The 17,831-nt window shown below is 41.5% G+C and overlaps 1 protein-coding gene across 6 annotated transcripts in view; it reads left to right on the forward strand.

The window, feature by feature from the left end:
• The window catches only part of LIMK1 (LIM domain kinase 1), a 31,679-nt gene extending 19,299 nt beyond the window's left edge, over positions 1-12,380 (forward strand). For 3 of the 6 annotated variants that reach the window (XM_036887370.2, XM_057487238.1, XM_057487239.1), the window contains 4 exons: positions 820-976; positions 2,523-2,578; positions 2,802-2,959; positions 3,055-4,383. In XM_036887370.2, coding sequence (XP_036743265.2) covers positions 820-976; positions 2,523-2,578; positions 2,802-2,959; positions 3,055-3,217 — 534 coding nt within the window. In that variant the 3' untranslated portion in view covers positions 3,218-4,383. Of the gene's footprint in view, positions 1-819; positions 977-1,249; positions 1,809-2,522; positions 2,579-2,801; positions 2,960-3,054; positions 4,384-11,223 lie in introns of those variants that run through there. The other 3 variants (XM_036887373.2, XM_036887376.2, XM_036887374.2) reach the window with 3 other exon arrangements.
• The last annotated feature ends 5,451 nt before the right edge of the window (positions 12,381-17,831 follow it).

Consider the following 17,831-nt stretch of genomic DNA (forward strand, 5'->3'; position numbering starts at 1 on the left):
CTTGGCCTTCAAGAGCCACTCCTGGGGGCCCAAGGATCCTGTCCAGACCCCTCCCCGACCCCAGCCAAGGTGCCCCCTGGTATTACACCTCGGGACGTGGAGCCCCGAGACAGGCTGTGTCACCTGAGGCCCCATCCCAGGGGGCCCTGGACACACATTTGGCCCCTCCCCCATTTGCCGTCTTTGTGGAGCTTTCTCTAGGGAACTGTCCATGTTTGTGTCACTTGCAGAGGCAGCACAAGGTCCTTCCCTTCAGAATGAGCCTGGTCCTAACCCTGCTGCCTAGCCTCTCTGTTCCCACTGCTTGGCATCCACGCAACAGTGGCCAGTCCTTGGGCTGGGCACCTTGGCCTGGCCCCAGAGCCTGTGGAGGACCCCCCCCCACCTCCTGACTTGGCACTGGTGCCCCCGGGCTCCCTGCCTGTCCCTCCACTCTGCAGGGCTCTGGGCCAGGCCCTGGGAGGGCCTCACAAGCCTAAAACAGTATTGCTGACCAGCTGGGTGGCCTTGGGCAACTGCCTTAACCTGACTGGGCCTGGGTCACCTCATCTGTAAAGAGGAAAAGAGTAAAATGCACTTCATCATATTGTTGTAGGATTAAGAGACAAGAGGTGTAACATGCCAGGCAAAGGACCTGGGTCTCCAACTAGAATCACTGCCTTCTTGTCCACAACAAGGCAGCCAGGGCCCTGCTGGGCAGGCCAGGGGCCCCCAGGTGTCGGAGGAGTGCACCCTGGGCTGTCTGTGGGCTGGTGTGGAGGTTGGAGGAGGGTGGGCAGGCGCTGCATCTCAGTGTGGCCTCCTTTGTCATCACCCCAGAACAAGAACGTGGTGGTGGCTGACTTTGGGCTGGCGCGGCTCATGGTGGATGAGAAGACACAGTCCGAGGACCTGCGGAGCCTCAAGAAGCCAGACCGTAAAAAGCGCTACACAGTGGTGGGCAACCCCTACTGGATGGCGCCGGAGATGATCAATGGTGAGCTGGTGGACCCGTCATATCCCCCAGCGCCCAGGGACTCCAGGCAGAGCTGCAGCCACCCGACCCCTGGCCTCCTTGGCCCCTCTGCTGCCTCCTTGAGTCCTGTAGTTTGCTTCCTATTGCTTCTGTAACAAATTAGCTCACACATGGCTTAAAAGACACAAATGATCATCTATCTCTGAGGTCAGAAGTCCAGTTCTGTCTCCCTGGGCCAGGTGTCAGCAACTTCTGGAAGCTCAAGGGGAGAATCTGTTTCCTTCCCTTTTCCAGCTTCTGGAGGCTGCCTCCATCCTTGGCTCGAGGCCTCATCCTCCCCTGAGGCTGGCAGCATGGCATCTTCTCTGACATCTGTGTCCATTGTCACACCTTCCCTGACCTGCCCCCTGCTTCCTCTCATAATGGCCTTGTGGGTGCATGGGGCTCACCCTAGTAATCAGAGATAATCTCCCATCTCAAGAGCCTTTAATCACACCTATAAATTCCATGCGAGGTGGCATATTCACGGGCCACTGTGAACCTGGCATGAGCCCGCTCTCTGCTCTCCCACTCCCATTTCTTTTCTATCAGGCCTGTCACTCAGTGACCCATGTATGCCCAGGGGGTTCTAAAGGCCCTCCAAGGCTGGTGACCAGCAAATACAGGGCCAGGACCCTGGGTCATCTCACTGCTAGCACTGACCAGAGTTAACATAGGCCCCTCCCCGCCCCCTGCCAAACAACCTGTAAAGTACGATTAACAGTCTCCCTCTTTAAGGGATGGTGTGAGGCTTAGAAAAGGTTTATAAACTAGTTAGAATTCAATAAGTGAGCATGGCTCTACTAATTGTTTTTAACATCATGAGGTAGGTGGTATCATTCCTGTTTTACAGCTGAGGGAACTGAGGCTTAGAGGGTCTGTGTCAATTCCTGAGGCTGCTGTTAACAAATTACTGTAAACAACAGAAGCCTATTACCTCATAGTTCTGGAAGCGAGAAGTCAAATCCAATGGAGCTGTGCTCCCTCCAGGGATTTGGGGGACAGTCCATTCCTTCTATTCTAATGGCTGTCTTGGCATTTGCGGGCTTGTGGCCGCATCATTCCAATCTCGAGGTGCCTCTTCTGTGTGTCTTCTCTTCAGTTTCTTGTGGAAGGACACATGACAGTGTGTTAAGACCTGCCCAGATAATCCGGAATTATCTCATCTCAAGATCCTTAACTTAATCATATCTACAAAGACCCTTTTTCCAGCAAAGTAACATTCACAGGTTCTAGGAGTTCGATAGGGTTATTTTGGGGCCACCTTGAAGCACATGACTTGCCCAGTGTCATACAGCTTGTCAGTGACCAAGCTGGGCCTGGAGCCCCTTACCCAGGGCTCTCCTCCTCAACCCCAAAGGTTTGCTCAGACCTGCTGGGGGCAGAGGGCAGAGTCTAAGCTCTGGTCCCAGGGAGATAGAATCTGTTTCTCGGTTCCAACCTGCTAGCCAGGGCATCCACCCACTACCCTTGCCAGTTGGTAGTCATGGCTCTGCCTTACCTACTGACAGAGGGTCTCTTCATCCAGGCCGCAGCTATGACGAGAAGGTGGATGTGTTTTCTTTTGGAATCGTTCTGTGTGAGGTAGGTCCGGGCTGGGCAGCAGGTAGCATCAGGCCCTGTGGCTCCTCTCCGCTCCCATACTCCCAGGCTGCAGGCTGCCCCAGCCAGGGAGACTCCTGGGAACGGGACCACCCACAGCACCCTGCAGCCTGGCTCCAGGCCCAGTGGGACCTGCCCTCAAACCCACCTGGATGGCACCCAGCCCAGGGGCCCCTGGGTAACTGCTGGGCCTTGTACTGGACAGATCATCGGGCGGGTGAACGCCGACCCTGACTACCTGCCCCGCACCATGGACTTTGGCCTCAATGTGCGAGGTTTCCTGGACCGCTACTGTCCCCCAAACTGCCCCCCAAGCTTCTTCCCCATCACCGTGCGCTGCTGTGATCTGGACCCTGAGAAGAGGTGAGCAGGGTGGGGATCCACCTGGGGTGGCCTTGGGAGTGGAGCCAATTCTCAACAGAGCCAGAACCCTCTCTTCCCCTCACCTGCTGCCCTAGGCCCTCCTTCGTGAAACTAGAGCACTGGCTGGAGACCCTCCGCATGCACTTGGCCGGCCACCTGCCACTGGGCCCGCAGCTGGAGCAGCTGGACAGGGGCTTCTGGGAGACCTACCGGTGTGGCGAGAGTGGACTGCCAGCCCACCCTGAGGTCCCTGACTGAGCCCAGCCCACCCAGCTGCCCCTGTCCCCACCTCCGGAGAATCCACCCTGCACCAGATACCCTGCAGGAAGTGGCCAGGTGTGGAGCCCCAGCTGGTGGCAGGTTCCAGAACCCTCCCCAGCATCAGGCCCTCACTTGCTTCCTCCTACCCTGCAGGCTGCAGTCCCTGCCCTGTCTCTGCTCCCGGCCCCAGAGCTGGTCTGGCTGCACACACACCGTCACCTCACCCTGCCTCACCTCTGTCTTGGTGGGGCTGCCCACTCTCGCTTCTCCTTGCATGAGCTGGAGGGCTAGTGTGAGCTGCGCCCCATCCCGCACCCCACTGCCCCCAGCCACACTGCCCCTACGCCATCAGACTGTGCCCTGAAATGGCTGGGCACATAGGGGGGCATGTATCAAGAGGGAGCCCGTGTTTCCAAGAGCTCACGGGGAGTCTGGGGCCCATCGCCCCCCAGGGGGTGTCTAAGTAGCAGCAGGTACTGATAATTATCCAAACCCCCAAAGCAGAGGAAGGTCTGCTCCCATGGGGTGGAAGCCCCCATTGGCCAAGCAGCAGCCCTCTCCTGCTTTGGGGATTTCCATTTCTTTATTGAAGCCACTTGAAGGAGAAGCAGGCACCAGGCCTCAGGGTGAAGGGAGTGTCCCTTGAAGGAGAGGAGAGCCATGGTCCCTGGGCCCGAGCTGCTGGGAGGAGCAGCCAGCGGGGCTGGGCAGAGTGGACAAGGCACGTGTCCACCAGCATCCCAGCCCCCGGAGTTCATCTCAGCGCCCCTCTGGCTTCTCCCACAGCTCCCTGCCAGTGGCTGGAGCGGCCCCTGCCCTTCCCCATGCCCCTCTGTCCCTGGGTTCCTTCTGTGTAATCTATTTTTTAAGAAGAGTTTGTATTATTTTTTCATACGGCTGCAGCAGCTGCTGCCGGGGGCTTGGGGTTTTATTTTTTTGGCGGGTGGGGGTGGGGGGGCCATTTTGTCACTGCCTCAGTTGAGCATCTAGGAAGTATTAAAACTGTGAAGCCTTCTCCGTGCACTTTGAACCTGGAAAACAATCTCAATAGGCCCACAGGACTAGGACTCAGGGAGGTGAGACACAGTCACCTCCATCCAGGAACCATGTCTAAGGAACAACACCCAGACTCAGAATAATAAACTCAAGTCCATACTCCTCACCCAGATCCGTGTTGCCACGTGTCTGGGGGCCCCAAGGAAATAGGATAAGAGGAACTTTGTGACTAGAAGCCTGGTGGAAAGACAAGCATGGAGGGGTGGGTGGGGATGGGAGGGGGACACAGAGGGCAGGAGTGGGGTGGTGGCCCAGTCAGGACCAGCGAAGACAGAGCTGGGCTTGGGAACGTCGGGGTGTGGGCAGAGCGGGGTGGACACTAGGGAATGTATTGCTTTTATTTAATATTTTCTTCATTCTAAATCGCAGAGGGTCCGGTCCAAAAGAAACCACACTAGTTATTCCAACTATAGGGCATTTAACCCAGGGAATTGTTTACACAGGTGCTGAAAGACAGTGGGAGGGCAAAGGTGGATACTGAGCCCATGCTGAGCTGCAGACAGCAGCCCCACACCTTGGCCGGGGCATTTAAAGAAAGACAAGGGTACTCTAGTTATCGGGTGTTGCATAGCAAGTCACCCCTTAAGCTTGGCGGCTTGAAATAATGATCACTCATGTTTCACAACTGCTCCATCAAAAATTTGGGAGCACCTTGGGTGGCCGGTTTGGGTCTGGGGTCTCTCCTAAGGTTGGGTGGCCTGTTTGGGTCTGGGGCCTCTTAAAGTTGAGGTCAGATATTGCGTGTGGCTGGGATCCTTTGAGGGCATGGCCGAGTCTGGAGGGTCCCCTCCCTTTTATGTGGCTCTCTCCAGGGCCTTTCTGTGGGGCTCAAGTGTCCTCACGGCATTCTTAGGGACAGCATCCCAACAGATCAAAGCAGGAGCCCTGATGGCGTTTTAGGACCTCGTCTCTGAAGTCCACATCCCTTCCACCATAGTCCACTGGTCGCACGGACCAATCCTGATGCAGAGCAGGAGGGCCACCAGGGCCGGGAGGGACCGCTAGAGGTCAACTCGGAAGCTGGCTAGGAACTTGGAGGAGGAGCCCCTTGGACCAGTGCTTGGGTTTTTGATGTGTGTTGGTGGAAGGGTTAGATTCTAAGCAGCTGGCGCTGGGACTTGTAAGAAGGCAGGTGCACGAATGGCGCTGCAGCCGATTGCCTGCGACTGCCGGTCCATGCTGACGAGCAGAAGAGAGGCCCTGCCCGCCGCAGCCGGCCCCCAGGAGCAGGCCCACCTTAGATGGAAGCCACCTGGCAAGGAAGCCTAGGAAATGTCATTTTCAACAGTCCAGCAGCACAGACCCGAAAACAGAGAGCTTGGGGCTGGGGAACTAAGCAGCCAGCGCAGCCCCCGTTTGGGCTACTCGTCACCCTTACACACCTTTGTACCGGATTCGTTTCTACACAACTCTGAACTTCACGCTTCCCCAAACGAGAGATGCGTATCCTTTGTACACAGATGCGTCATCCTCTCCACAGAAGAGAGGAACAGCCAAGTTCTGTAGTCGTGGTCACGTAATCGTCCAACACTGAATTCCAGTCAGGATTCCCCTTGAATATTCTGTAACTTAGAGGCAGATAAAGTTTATCACCATCCATGGTTTTACATAAAATAAGCGAAATATAGTGGAGGAAAGATTAGTTCACAGACAAGTAACAAGCAAGTAAGAAACATGCAGAGCTACCATAGTCCTCATTTCTACAGTCGGTTATGATGTCAAAATTGATTTTTAATACCATGAGATGATTTATATGCAAGTCACCTACTTGAAATGTAAAATTCAGTAGTTCTTAATATATTCAGAGTTGTGCAACCATCGCCATAATTTACTTTTAGGACGTTTTCAGCACCCCAGAAAGAAACCCTGGGCCCATTAGCAGTCATTCCCCATTTTCCTCTCCCCCAGACTGGGCAGCCACTAACCTATTTTCTCTATAGATTTGGATATGTTTTGTCCATGCGATAGTCTTCTGCACTTGGCACCTTTCACTGAGAATATCTTTAGGGTTCATCCACACCATAGCATGTATCAGTACTTCATTTTTTTAAATGTAGAATAATATTCCACTATATGGATATACCACCATTTATCAGTTGGTGGGCATGTGATCAGTTTCCACTTTTTGGCTCCTATGAACATTGGTGTACAAGTTTTTGTGTGAACAGTAGTTTCCATTTCACTTGGTTATGTACCTGAGGGTAGTAACCCTGTGCTTTCCATTTTGAGGGTTACTTCTAAATCATTTTCCACATCAGCTGTACCATCTTACATTCCTACTAGGAATGTATGAGGATTTCAATTCATTTAGCTCTCACAATTATGTCTGCTATTTTTATTCTGATCATCCCTGTGTGTGTGAAGTGGTATCTCATTGTGGTTTTTACTTGGCATTTCCCAAAAACTAATGCTGAGCAGCTCCTCTGGTGCTTCTTGGCCATTTGTGTATCTTCTTTGGATAAATGTGTCTTCAACTCCTTGTTCCATTTTGAAATCGGGTTATTTGTGTTTTTATTATTGAGTTGTAAGAGTTCTTTAAATATTTTAGATAGAAGGCCCTTATTATATATACAATCTGCAAATACTTTCTCCCATTCTGTGGGTTGTGTTCTCACTTTCTTGATAGTGTCCTTTGATGCACCAAAATCTTAGATTTTGAGGAAATGGAGTGATTTATTAAAACACTCAAACAACAAAAACTCACCAAAGAAGAAACAGAAAATGTGACTAATTATTTATTTACTAAATGAATAGGAATTGTAGTTTAAAACCCTCAGAAAAAGAAAACTTCAAGCCCAGATGGTGTCACTGGCAAATTTAAAAGAGGAAAAAAAGAAATTCTACAGTTCTTCGAGAAAAATAGAAGAGAAGGGAACACTTTTTAACTGATTTTATGAGGTCAGTATTATCCTGATACCAAAATCAGATACAGTACAAGAAGAGAAAAATTACACACCAATATCATTCAAGAATATGAAAATGAAAATATTCAACAAAGTATTAGGAAATAGAATCTAGCAATATCTAAAAAGTATAGTATACTATGACCAAGGAGGGGTTATCCCAAGAATGTAATGGTGGTTTGGTATTTTAAAAATCAATCCATGGTAAACCACAGTGAAATGCCACTTCACACCCACAAGGATGACCATAATTTTTTAAAAGAAAGAAAAAAATGTCAGTAAGGATATGGAAAATTTGGAAACTTCATTCTCTGCTCATGGGAACTATTCAAACAGTTTTGCAGTTCCTCAGAATGTTAGAAGGGTTATCACATGACCCAGCAATTCCATTCTCAGGTATATAAACAGAAATGAAAACATGCGCACATGCAGAAACTTGGGCTTTAATGCTCATGGTAATATTCATAATAGCCAAATAGTGGAAATGACCCAAATGTCCATCAGCTGCTGAATGGATAAACAAAACCTAGTATATACATACTGTGGAATATGACTCAGCCATGAAAAGGAATGAAATACTGATATGTTCCAGAACATGTATAAACTCTGAAAACATTATGCTATGTAGAAGAAGCCAGACATAAAATGCCACAAACTATATGATTCCATTTATACAAATGACATGTGAATTATATGTCAATTTTTTAAATCAGTCAGTGTAATCCATCATGTTACCAGATTGCATCAAATGAGGCTGAAAGCATCTGACAAAAATTCAACATCCATTCCTGGTTTAAAAAAAAAATAACTAAAAATACACAGTAACTTCCCTAACCTGATTAAAGGCAACTGCAAAACCCCACAGCTAACATTGTACTTAATGGTGAAATAATTCATGCTTTCTTCCTAAGATGAGGCAAACAGCTAAGAGGTCCAGCCTCACCACACCTATTCATCATTGTACTGGAAGTCCTGTTTGTTGCAGGAAGACAAGGGAGCAGACAAGAAGTAAAATGTGGAAGGAAAGGAAAAAATAAAACACTTCCTATTACATAAGACCTGATTGCCTATATAGGCAATCCTAATGAGTCTACAACAATGACAACTCCTAAGCTTAGCAAAGTCAAAAGATGCAAGGCACAAAGTCAGTCTAAAAATCAGCTGTACTTCTACATACTGCCAATGAACAATCAGAAACCAAAATGTTCAAGTACCCTTTACAACAGTTCCCCCAAAGGGAAATAAAATCTAACTTAAAGTTATAAATCTAACAAAATATGTGTAGGATCTGTATACTGAAAACTACAAAATGCTGAAGAAATCAAAGAAGACCTAAATAAATGGAGAGACATCATGTTCGTGAATTGGATGACTCAACACAGTTAATTCTCCCCAAACTAATCTACTGATTTCATACAATTCCCAAACTCCAAGATGTATTCTCTTATGGAAATAAACAAGCTGATTCTAAAATTTATATGGAAAGGCAAAGGGGTTAGAAAAGTTAAAATAATCTTGAAAAAAGAAAAAGTTGGAAGACACACCCTACTCAATGTCAAGACCTGCTGTGTATCGAACTACTGTAATCATATTGGTGATTAACTACACCTCAGCTACAGTGACGTGCTGGTGGAGGGATAGACACACAAACCAGCAGAATAGAATAGAGTCCAGAAAAAGACCCATATTCATAGAGCCAAGTGTTTTCTGAGAAAGATACAAAGGGCACTTCAATAAAGAAAAGATAGTCTTTACAACAAATGGTGTTGGAACAATTGGACATCCATATATCCTAAACAAAGAAAATCCAAACCTAAACCTCCAACTTTATGGAAAAATTCCAAGTGGATTATAGATCTAAATGTGAAAGTATAAAATGTTCATAAGAAAATCTAGGAGAAAATCTGCAGGACTTGGGTTAAGCAAAGAGTACTCAGATATGACACCAAAAGCACAATCCCGAAAGGAAAAAAAATGTTAATAAACTGGACTTTATCAAAGTTAAAACTTTTCCTCTGTGAAATACACTATTAAGAGGATGAAAAGACAATGTACAGACTGGAAGAAAGCACTTGCAAATCCTATATCTGAAAAAGGGCTTGTATACAGAATGTATACAATTAACTGTCAAAACTCAAAAATAAGAAAGTCCAATTTTTTAAAAATAAGCAAAAGATTTAAAAAATTAATCTAGAAAGACAGATGTCAAATAAGCACATGAAAAGATGCCTTGCATCATTTATCACTAGGGATATGATGCAAATTAAAATCATAATGAGATGCAATTCACACGTATTACAATGGATAACATTTTTGAAACTGACATGACCAAGTGTTAAGTGAGTATTAGAGGAACTGGAACTCTCATATATGGGTAGAGGGAATGCCAAATGATATAATCAATCTGTATTCCTTTGAGTTAAACATACACTTACCACATATTTATCATATAACTTACCATATAACCCTGCAATCCCACTCCTAGGTATCTACCCTAGAGAAATTAAAACTGATGTTCATACATATACAAACCCAGTAAGTACATGGATGTGTCTAAAAGCTCTATTCATAATTGCCAAAATCTGGAAACAATACAAATGTCCATCAACAAGTAAATGAATAAACTACAGTAAACCCATAATACTTAGTAATAAAAAAGAAATGAACCATTCATACATGCAACATGGATAAATCTGAAAAACACTATCCTGAGTGAAAGAAGTCATTCTCAAAAGATTACATACAATACGATTCCATTTGTAGGACGTTCTGAAAAAGGAAAGACTACGGGGATGGAGAACAGATTGGTGGTGACCAGGGATTACGGGAAGGGGAAAGATTTCCTACAAAGGGGCAGCATGAGGAAGTTTTTTGAGGATGATGAAACTGTTTGTATCCTGATTGTAATGGTTATATTCAGAAAATAAATCAATTTTACATTATACAAATTTTTAAAATAATTTTTAAAAATCTAACCAAAGCAGATGGCAAGCCAGGAGAAAATATTTGCAACATATGGAAAATATTTGCAAACAGTCAAAGAATTCAATATATAAAGAGTTCCTAACAAAAAAATAAAAATAAAAGAGAGACTGTATTATTAAAAAACAATTTATATGTTGTTTACAAGAAACTAACTTGAAATATAATGATTTGGATAGGTTAAAAGTAAAATGACAGTAAAAAATAAATCACATAAGTGCTAATTTTTTTAAAGTTGGACTGGCTATTTTTAGATTAGACTAGATTGGATTCAATTCAATTAGATTAATATCAAACAAATTGGACTTCAGCACAGGAAAAATGACAAGGGATAAAGAGGCAATTACATAGTGATAAACACATTAAGTGCCAAGAAAAGACAGACGTCACTATCTGAAAAGGGTATGCACCTACAAACATTGTTTTGAAATACATGGAGCAAAAATTCTAAGAACTGAAAGGGAAAACAGACAGACATGCACCAACTTTCCAGCCATGTGAAGTAGTACCTTTGAAATGGATCCTCCAGCTCTAGTCAAGCCTTCAGCTGACTGTGGCCCCAGCCAATATCTTGACTGCAACCTTTTGAGAGACTCTGAGCCAGAACAATAAGCCACTCCTGAATTCCATACCCTCAGACACTGAGAGATAAGGGTTATTATTATTTTACATCATTAAGTTCTAGGGTAATTTGTTACACAGTAGTAGATAGCTGATACAGCTGCCATAAAACCTCTCTGGTTCTTTGGCCATAACTTGAGCCGAGACTTTAAATCCCCAAGTTAGCCCTTTTTTGAACTCAGCAGTGCAGCCAGGATAGCAGCCCACCTCAACATCCTTACAGTTTTCCTCAGCCATTTGTTTTCACGTGGTGTTGGACCCAATAGACACTTCATCTCAAGCAACCATGACTGATAATTAGATTATCTGAGATGTCTCTTTATGCTGGGGATACCAGAATCCCATTTACATTGGTAAGGTGGCCTGGCACTAATCCAAGGACAAAGACATAACCAAACTAATTTCACAATCCCACCTTTAAAGGTCTATTTCTCTTTGCAGCTGGCTTCCTTCTAACTTCTGACAATGGGATGCACCAAAGGAGCCTGGGGAGCTGGACAAAGGGGAGAAGATCTTCCAGGTTTCCAGGGATTGCCTGTGTTTGTCAAGCAGCAGCAAATATTTGGCTTCTGCCCCCAACTATTTGCGGCACACAGAGTCCAGGCTGCCATAGCTATGTCTTCAGAAGTCTGGATGCCTGCTGCAGGACACCACCTTCTCAGTGATCTGGGCACCACCCAAGGGCACCCTGTCCTCAGGGTTTGGACTACCAGCTGCATGAGGATACACCTTAGAGCTTGTGGAGGCCCTGGTGAATTTTAAAGTTTTATTTCCACTAGTCCCTGATTGATATAGTACCTGGTAGTAGGAGTGGGATTGAGATATTTGTTGGATAAATTAATGAATAAAATAATATTATTTTTTGAACTTACAAGATCTAAGACTCCCAGCTGCCATCTTACTCTCAGGATGAGCAGCTAAATTATTCATTCAACAATTAAGTCATTCCACATTTACTCTCTGTCCATGTTAACCTCTTGACCAGTCCATCAACCCCTTTCTGCTTCTACTTCTTAGCACTATTAACTTAAATGAGATTCACACTCACAAACCTCTGCTTGACTAAATCCAAAAGATTTGGACATCATTAAATTTCTTCAGGTAGGGAAAGGAAGAAAGTGTCAAAGAGTTAACAAAAATAACCTTAATTATTTATATCTTTAAGAAAGCATATTCATCAAATAAACATTATTACAAAGGCAACAAATTATTGAATAATATAACCAGAAAGCAGACTTTCAGGGATTATTGGTTACAGTCCACAGAATACAATAAAACCAACAAAACAAAAACAAAAACCCTGAAGTCTGGGTGTCTTTACTGACATCTTCCAAAAGATGATTATGTATTTGCACACACATCAGAAAGGAGTGCAAAGCTGATACTTTTGTGAATGCTCTCAGTTTACTGCTTTATCAGAAACAGCTTTGTGATACCCAGTGGTGTCTGTATTTCTTCAGCTATAGGACAAGAGCACATATTTTATACATCCTAAGATTTTCTTTGTTAGCAGCAGCATCAAGCCTACACCCTAGAATTTCATTAATTAGCACTGAAAAAAAGAAGAAACCTAATAAGCCTAAAATATAAAATATGGAAATGAGCTTTCAAGATAATTTTTATAAAATGTACACACAGAATTTTAGTAAGTGTATATACCCATGTAATCACCACTGCCATCAAGATATAGAACATTTCCATATCCCCAGAAAGTTCCCCTGGGGCTCTTCCCATCAATCCCCACCACCCCTACTCCACAGACAACCATTGTTACGATTTCTATCACCTTCGAACACATTTTCCAATTCTTAAACTTCAAGGAAATGGAATCAGACAGCTTGTACCTATGTCCAGCTTCTTTTGTGCAACCTAATTCTTTTCAAGTGTGTCCAAGTTACTGAATGTAGTTGCATTATTCTTTCCATTGTTCACTTGTATCCACAATATTGTATGAATCTACTACAATTTGTTCATTTATTCCGGATGTTCCTGGTTTTTACCATTACACATTCATATACAAAGCATTGTAAGGACATATGTTCTCATTTCTATTGAATAAACACCCAGGAGTGCAATTGCTAGGTCATATGGTAAGTGGACACTTAATAAGAAACTACCAAAATGGCTGTGCCGTTGTTCATGTCCATCAGCAGTATCTGAGAGTTTTGGTTTCTATGCATTTTTAACAGGAGTCAGTACCATCATTTTACTTTCAGTCACTGGCACCTCATTAGGAACTTAATATGCATTTCTCTAGCGACCAATTCTTTTGAGCATCTTCTCATTTATTTTTTTTTGCCACCTATTACATTTGGGAAAGTAACTGCTCAAAATGTTCACCATTTCTTATTGGTTTTGTTTTTCATATTTATTGAGTTGTAAGACTTCTTTAAATATTCTGTGTTCAAGTCCTTTATCGGATGTGTTTACAAAATTATTTTTCCCAGTTTGGGATTTGTTTTTCATTTTCTGAGCTCTATCTTTTGAAGACCAGAATCTTTCAATTTTGATGAAGTCCACTTACCAGTTTTTACCATTTACAATTTGTGTTTTTTGTATCCTAAGAAATATTTGCTCATCGTAAGGTCAGAAAGGTTTTTTCTGTGCTTCCTCTAGAGTACTTAGAGTGCTAGCTCTTACATTTGAGCCTGTGATCCCTTTTGACTTAATTTTTTATTAGGATGTGAGTTTAGTGACCAGGTTCATTTTTTGGCATTTGTATAGCTAGCTAATTGTTCTAGTATTATTTGGGGTTCTTTTAAATATTTTTAAAATTGAGATATAACAGACATATAACATTGTATTAGTTTTGGGTGTACAACATAATGATTTGGTATATGTAAATATATAATTCAATAAGTTTAGGTACACATTTGTTGGGAAAACTATCCTTTCTCTGCTTCTTTTATTTTGAAACTCGATTATTAGTGCCTACACATTTAGGATTGCTGTATCTTCTTGATGAATTGAGCCTTCTATCATCATGAAATGTCCTTCTTTATCTCTGACATTAATGTAGCCTTTCCACCTTTCTTATGGTTCATGGTTACATGGTATATCTTTTGGAATCCTTTTACTTTCAACTTATCTATGTCTTTATATTTAAACTTCAGTTCTTGAAAACCAGAGTATGATTTGGTCTTGTTTTGTTATTCAGTCTATCCAACTCTGCCTTTAATATTTTGTCCATGTACATTTAATATCACTTTTAATGAGATCATTTTTGCTTTTACTTTCTAATTATCCATCTGTCCTTCATTCCTGTGTTCTTTTCTTTTGCCTTCTTTTTTATTGAATTCATTTTTTAAATTATATTTTAATTCCTTCTTTCAGTTTTTAGTTATACTTCTTTGTATATTTTATTGATTACTCTAGAAATTACAAAACTTACCCTTACTTTAACTCAGTTTATTTTGAATTAATGTTTATCACTTCACACACAATATAAGGACCTCTCAACAATGTAATTCTACTTACTGCTTCTCTTCTTTTGCACAATTGTATATGTTTTACTTCTACATATGCTATAAACCTCATTATGCATTGTTAGGTTTGTTTTGGTTTTTGCTTTACACCACAAATTTTCTTAAATAAAGTAAGAAAAAAAGTCTTTACTTTTACCTTCATGGTTGCAATTTGTGGTGCTCCTCATTCTTTTTTAGATCTGAATTTCCATCTGGTATCATTTCATCTGACTAAAAAATATCCTGTTGCAACTTCATATTGAATGTCTGTCAGAGAAAATTTTCTGTACTTGCTTTTAATCAAAGAAGACTTTATTTTACTTTTATTTTTGAAATCTATTTTCACTAGGTATAAAATCCTAGGCTGACAGGTTGTATTTTCAGCCTTTACACATCCTTTTATTGTCCTCTGGCTCCCAGTGTTTCTGTTAATAATTAGTCAGTCATTATTCTTATTGCTCCTCTGTATGTTATAGTTTGTTTTTTTTGGTGGGGGGCAGTTACCTATTTTTAAGATTTTTTCTTTATCTTTGGTTTTCAACAGCTTGAATCTGGTTTCCTTAGATGTGATTTTCTTTGTATTTATCTAGTTTGGGCTTCATGAACTTTTTTTAATCTATAGGTTAACATTCTTCATTGAATGTGGAAAACTTGGTTTTGCTTCTAGTATGGTGAAGCAAGCAACTAACAAACCTGACCCTCTCACAGGTAACAACTATAAACTCTAGACAGATATTTGTAAATGGCATGAAGGTACTGGAGGGTGGACAAAGGCAGATTCTGAAGGGGTATTTAAAATTGGAAGAAGGACAGGCACCATATGAGTCTCCTATTTTAACAGTTTTTAACCTAAGGTCAAGACAAAGTCAGTGTCATATAGTAAGTATTCAGTCCAATCTAAAATTAATCTTCCTTGCTTAAAGAACCAGAGGGCAGTATTTGGGACAAGTGCAGCTGATGGATAGTAGAAGGGAGTCACAGAAAGAAGAGAGCCAGGAGAGCCCCAGATTCTGGTCTAAGCCTGCCTGACTCTCTGGCTGTACGCCATGTATGCAAGGATGGATAAAAGCAGCTAAAAGAAATATACTGAGATTTGAGCTGCTGCCTAAAAGACAGAGCTTGAATTTGAGTCTGCCAACTTAATTTCCTGCTAAAGAACAACAACATAGAATTATATAAAAGAATCAAGAATCTCTCCAACATAAAATTCACAAGGTCTAGGATAAAGTCCAAAATGCTCAACATACAACAAACAGGAAAATGTGACCAATATCAGGAGAGTAGAAAATCATCTAACATCAATCCCAAGAGGACCCAAATATTGACATTAGCACTATAATATTTTATTTTTAAAATAGGTATTATAATTATGCTGACGTATGGATTAAAGGAAAATATTTTCACAATAAAGGAAATAAATCTTAGAAAAGAAATAGAAACTATGAAAAGTTAGCAAATGAAATTCTTAGAACTTAAAAATAAAATATCTGAAGTTAAAAATTCACCAAAGAGCTTAATAGCAGAATGGAAATAATATTTAAAAATCAGGGAACTTGAAGATATATCAATAGAAATTATCCAATTGAAAAACACAAAGATAACATGTTTTTTAAAAATGGGCAGAGCCTCAGAGACTCATGGAACAATATTTAAAAATCATCATGTACGTGAGACTCTTCAATATTGTCCCACAGGTCTCTGACATTCTGTCAGTATTTTCTTTTAAATAATTTCTATTGACCTTCTTCAAGTTCAATCACGCTGTTCTCTGTCCAATGGTTTCATTCTATGCTCTGTCCAATTTGCTTTTAAACTCATACAACAAATTTTTATCTCAAGTATTATAATTTTTTGTTCTGGAAATTCCAATTTTCAAAAAGAGATTTAATTATCTCTTATAATGCTCCATTTCTTCCTATTTCACCCATATTTTCCTATGAATTAACAAATATATTTATAATTATTATTTTTAATTGTCTGCTAATTCATCTAGAAGTCTACTTCAACACTATTTTTTGTTTTATTTTCCCTTGAAAATAAGTCATACTGCCCATCTTCTTAGCATATACTTATCCTTTTTACTTGTTCTGAGTATTATGTATAAAAGAAATGCAGATATTAATATACAATATTTTGTTTTTTTCATTTTTGTCAGAGGATGCAATCCCTTTTCTCTGCCAGGAGATTAGAGTTAGGGGCTGATCACTATAATTCTCCCAAGTGAGCCAAACATTGTCTGCAGCTTTAATCAGATTAAGTTCACCTCTAGTTTCCATGGGATTAAGGATACCTCTCCGCCCTCAGTTCAAACCCTAACTTCCAGCACTATCACAGAGGAGCTGATCTCTTTGACCTTGGCAGGATTTGAACTCCGGAGTTTCAGTGTAGCCTTGGTTAGTTTCACTTCACTTTTGTATCTTACTCTGGTTGGGTCCTGGAATCTAAGCACCATGAGACTGTGATGACCGTCTCTGCTTTGTAGCCTCAATTCCATTGCCACATACTCAGCAAAATTCCCAGAGGAAGTAGGGACTATGGGATTGTCAGGTTGCTCAATCTATTTGTTTGTTTTTAAGAAATATACAATCATTAGAACATAACACTTTTTTAAGAACTTTAATTACATGTATTCTACAAACCAACTTTTCTTCAAATATAAATATTTGCCCACATTTTGTTATTTTCTTTGAAATGTTGTTTTGGTTATAAAACCAACCTCTCACTTCAAAAAAAAATCAAATACTGTATTTGAGCAGCTTTTACAAATGGACTAATTAAGTCTTAAACTAAACAATATTTATACATGTATGTATATTTAAGATGTAATTCACATACTATAAATGAAATCCTTTTACAGACAATCCAGTGGTTTTTAATATATTTACAAGGTTATATAACCATCAGCACTACCTAATTACAGAACGTATTCATCACACTTAAAAGAAACACCATACACACTAGTAGACACTTCCCATTTCCCCTTTCCACAGCCTCTAAAAACCACTAATCTACTTCTGTCTCTATAGATTTGTCTATTCTGGACATTCCATACAAATGGAATCATACTTATGTGGCCTTTTATGTCTGACTTCTTTCACTTAGCATGTTTTCAATGGTCATCTATGTTTTAGCGTGTATCAGTATTTCATTCCTTTTTATGGATGAATATATGTAGAAGGTTATAAAATTGTATATATATACTAAATTTTGTTTATTCATTCATGAATTGATAGACATTTGGATTGCTTCCATCTTTTGGCTATTACGAATAATACTGCTGTGAACATTTGTTACCAGTTTTTGAGTGAACATTTGTTTTCAGTTCTTTTGGTATACACCTAGGAGTGGAGTTGCTGGATCACATGGTAACTCTATGTTTAACTTTTTGAGAAACAGCCAGACTTTTTCCAAAGTGGCTAGCCATTTTACATTCCCACCAGCAATGTATGAGGGATATAAGTCCTCCATCAAACACTTGTTATTATCCCTTTTTTATTATAGACATTGTAATAGGTGTGATGTGGTATCTAATTATGATTTTAATTTGCATTTCCTTAATGGCTAATGACATTGAGCTCCTTTTCA

The sequence above is a fragment of the Manis pentadactyla genome, chromosome 10 (genome assembly GCF_030020395.1).
Source record: "Manis pentadactyla isolate mManPen7 chromosome 10, mManPen7.hap1, whole genome shotgun sequence".
In the NCBI taxonomy this organism is placed as follows: Eukaryota; Metazoa; Chordata; class Mammalia; order Pholidota; family Manidae; genus Manis; species Manis pentadactyla.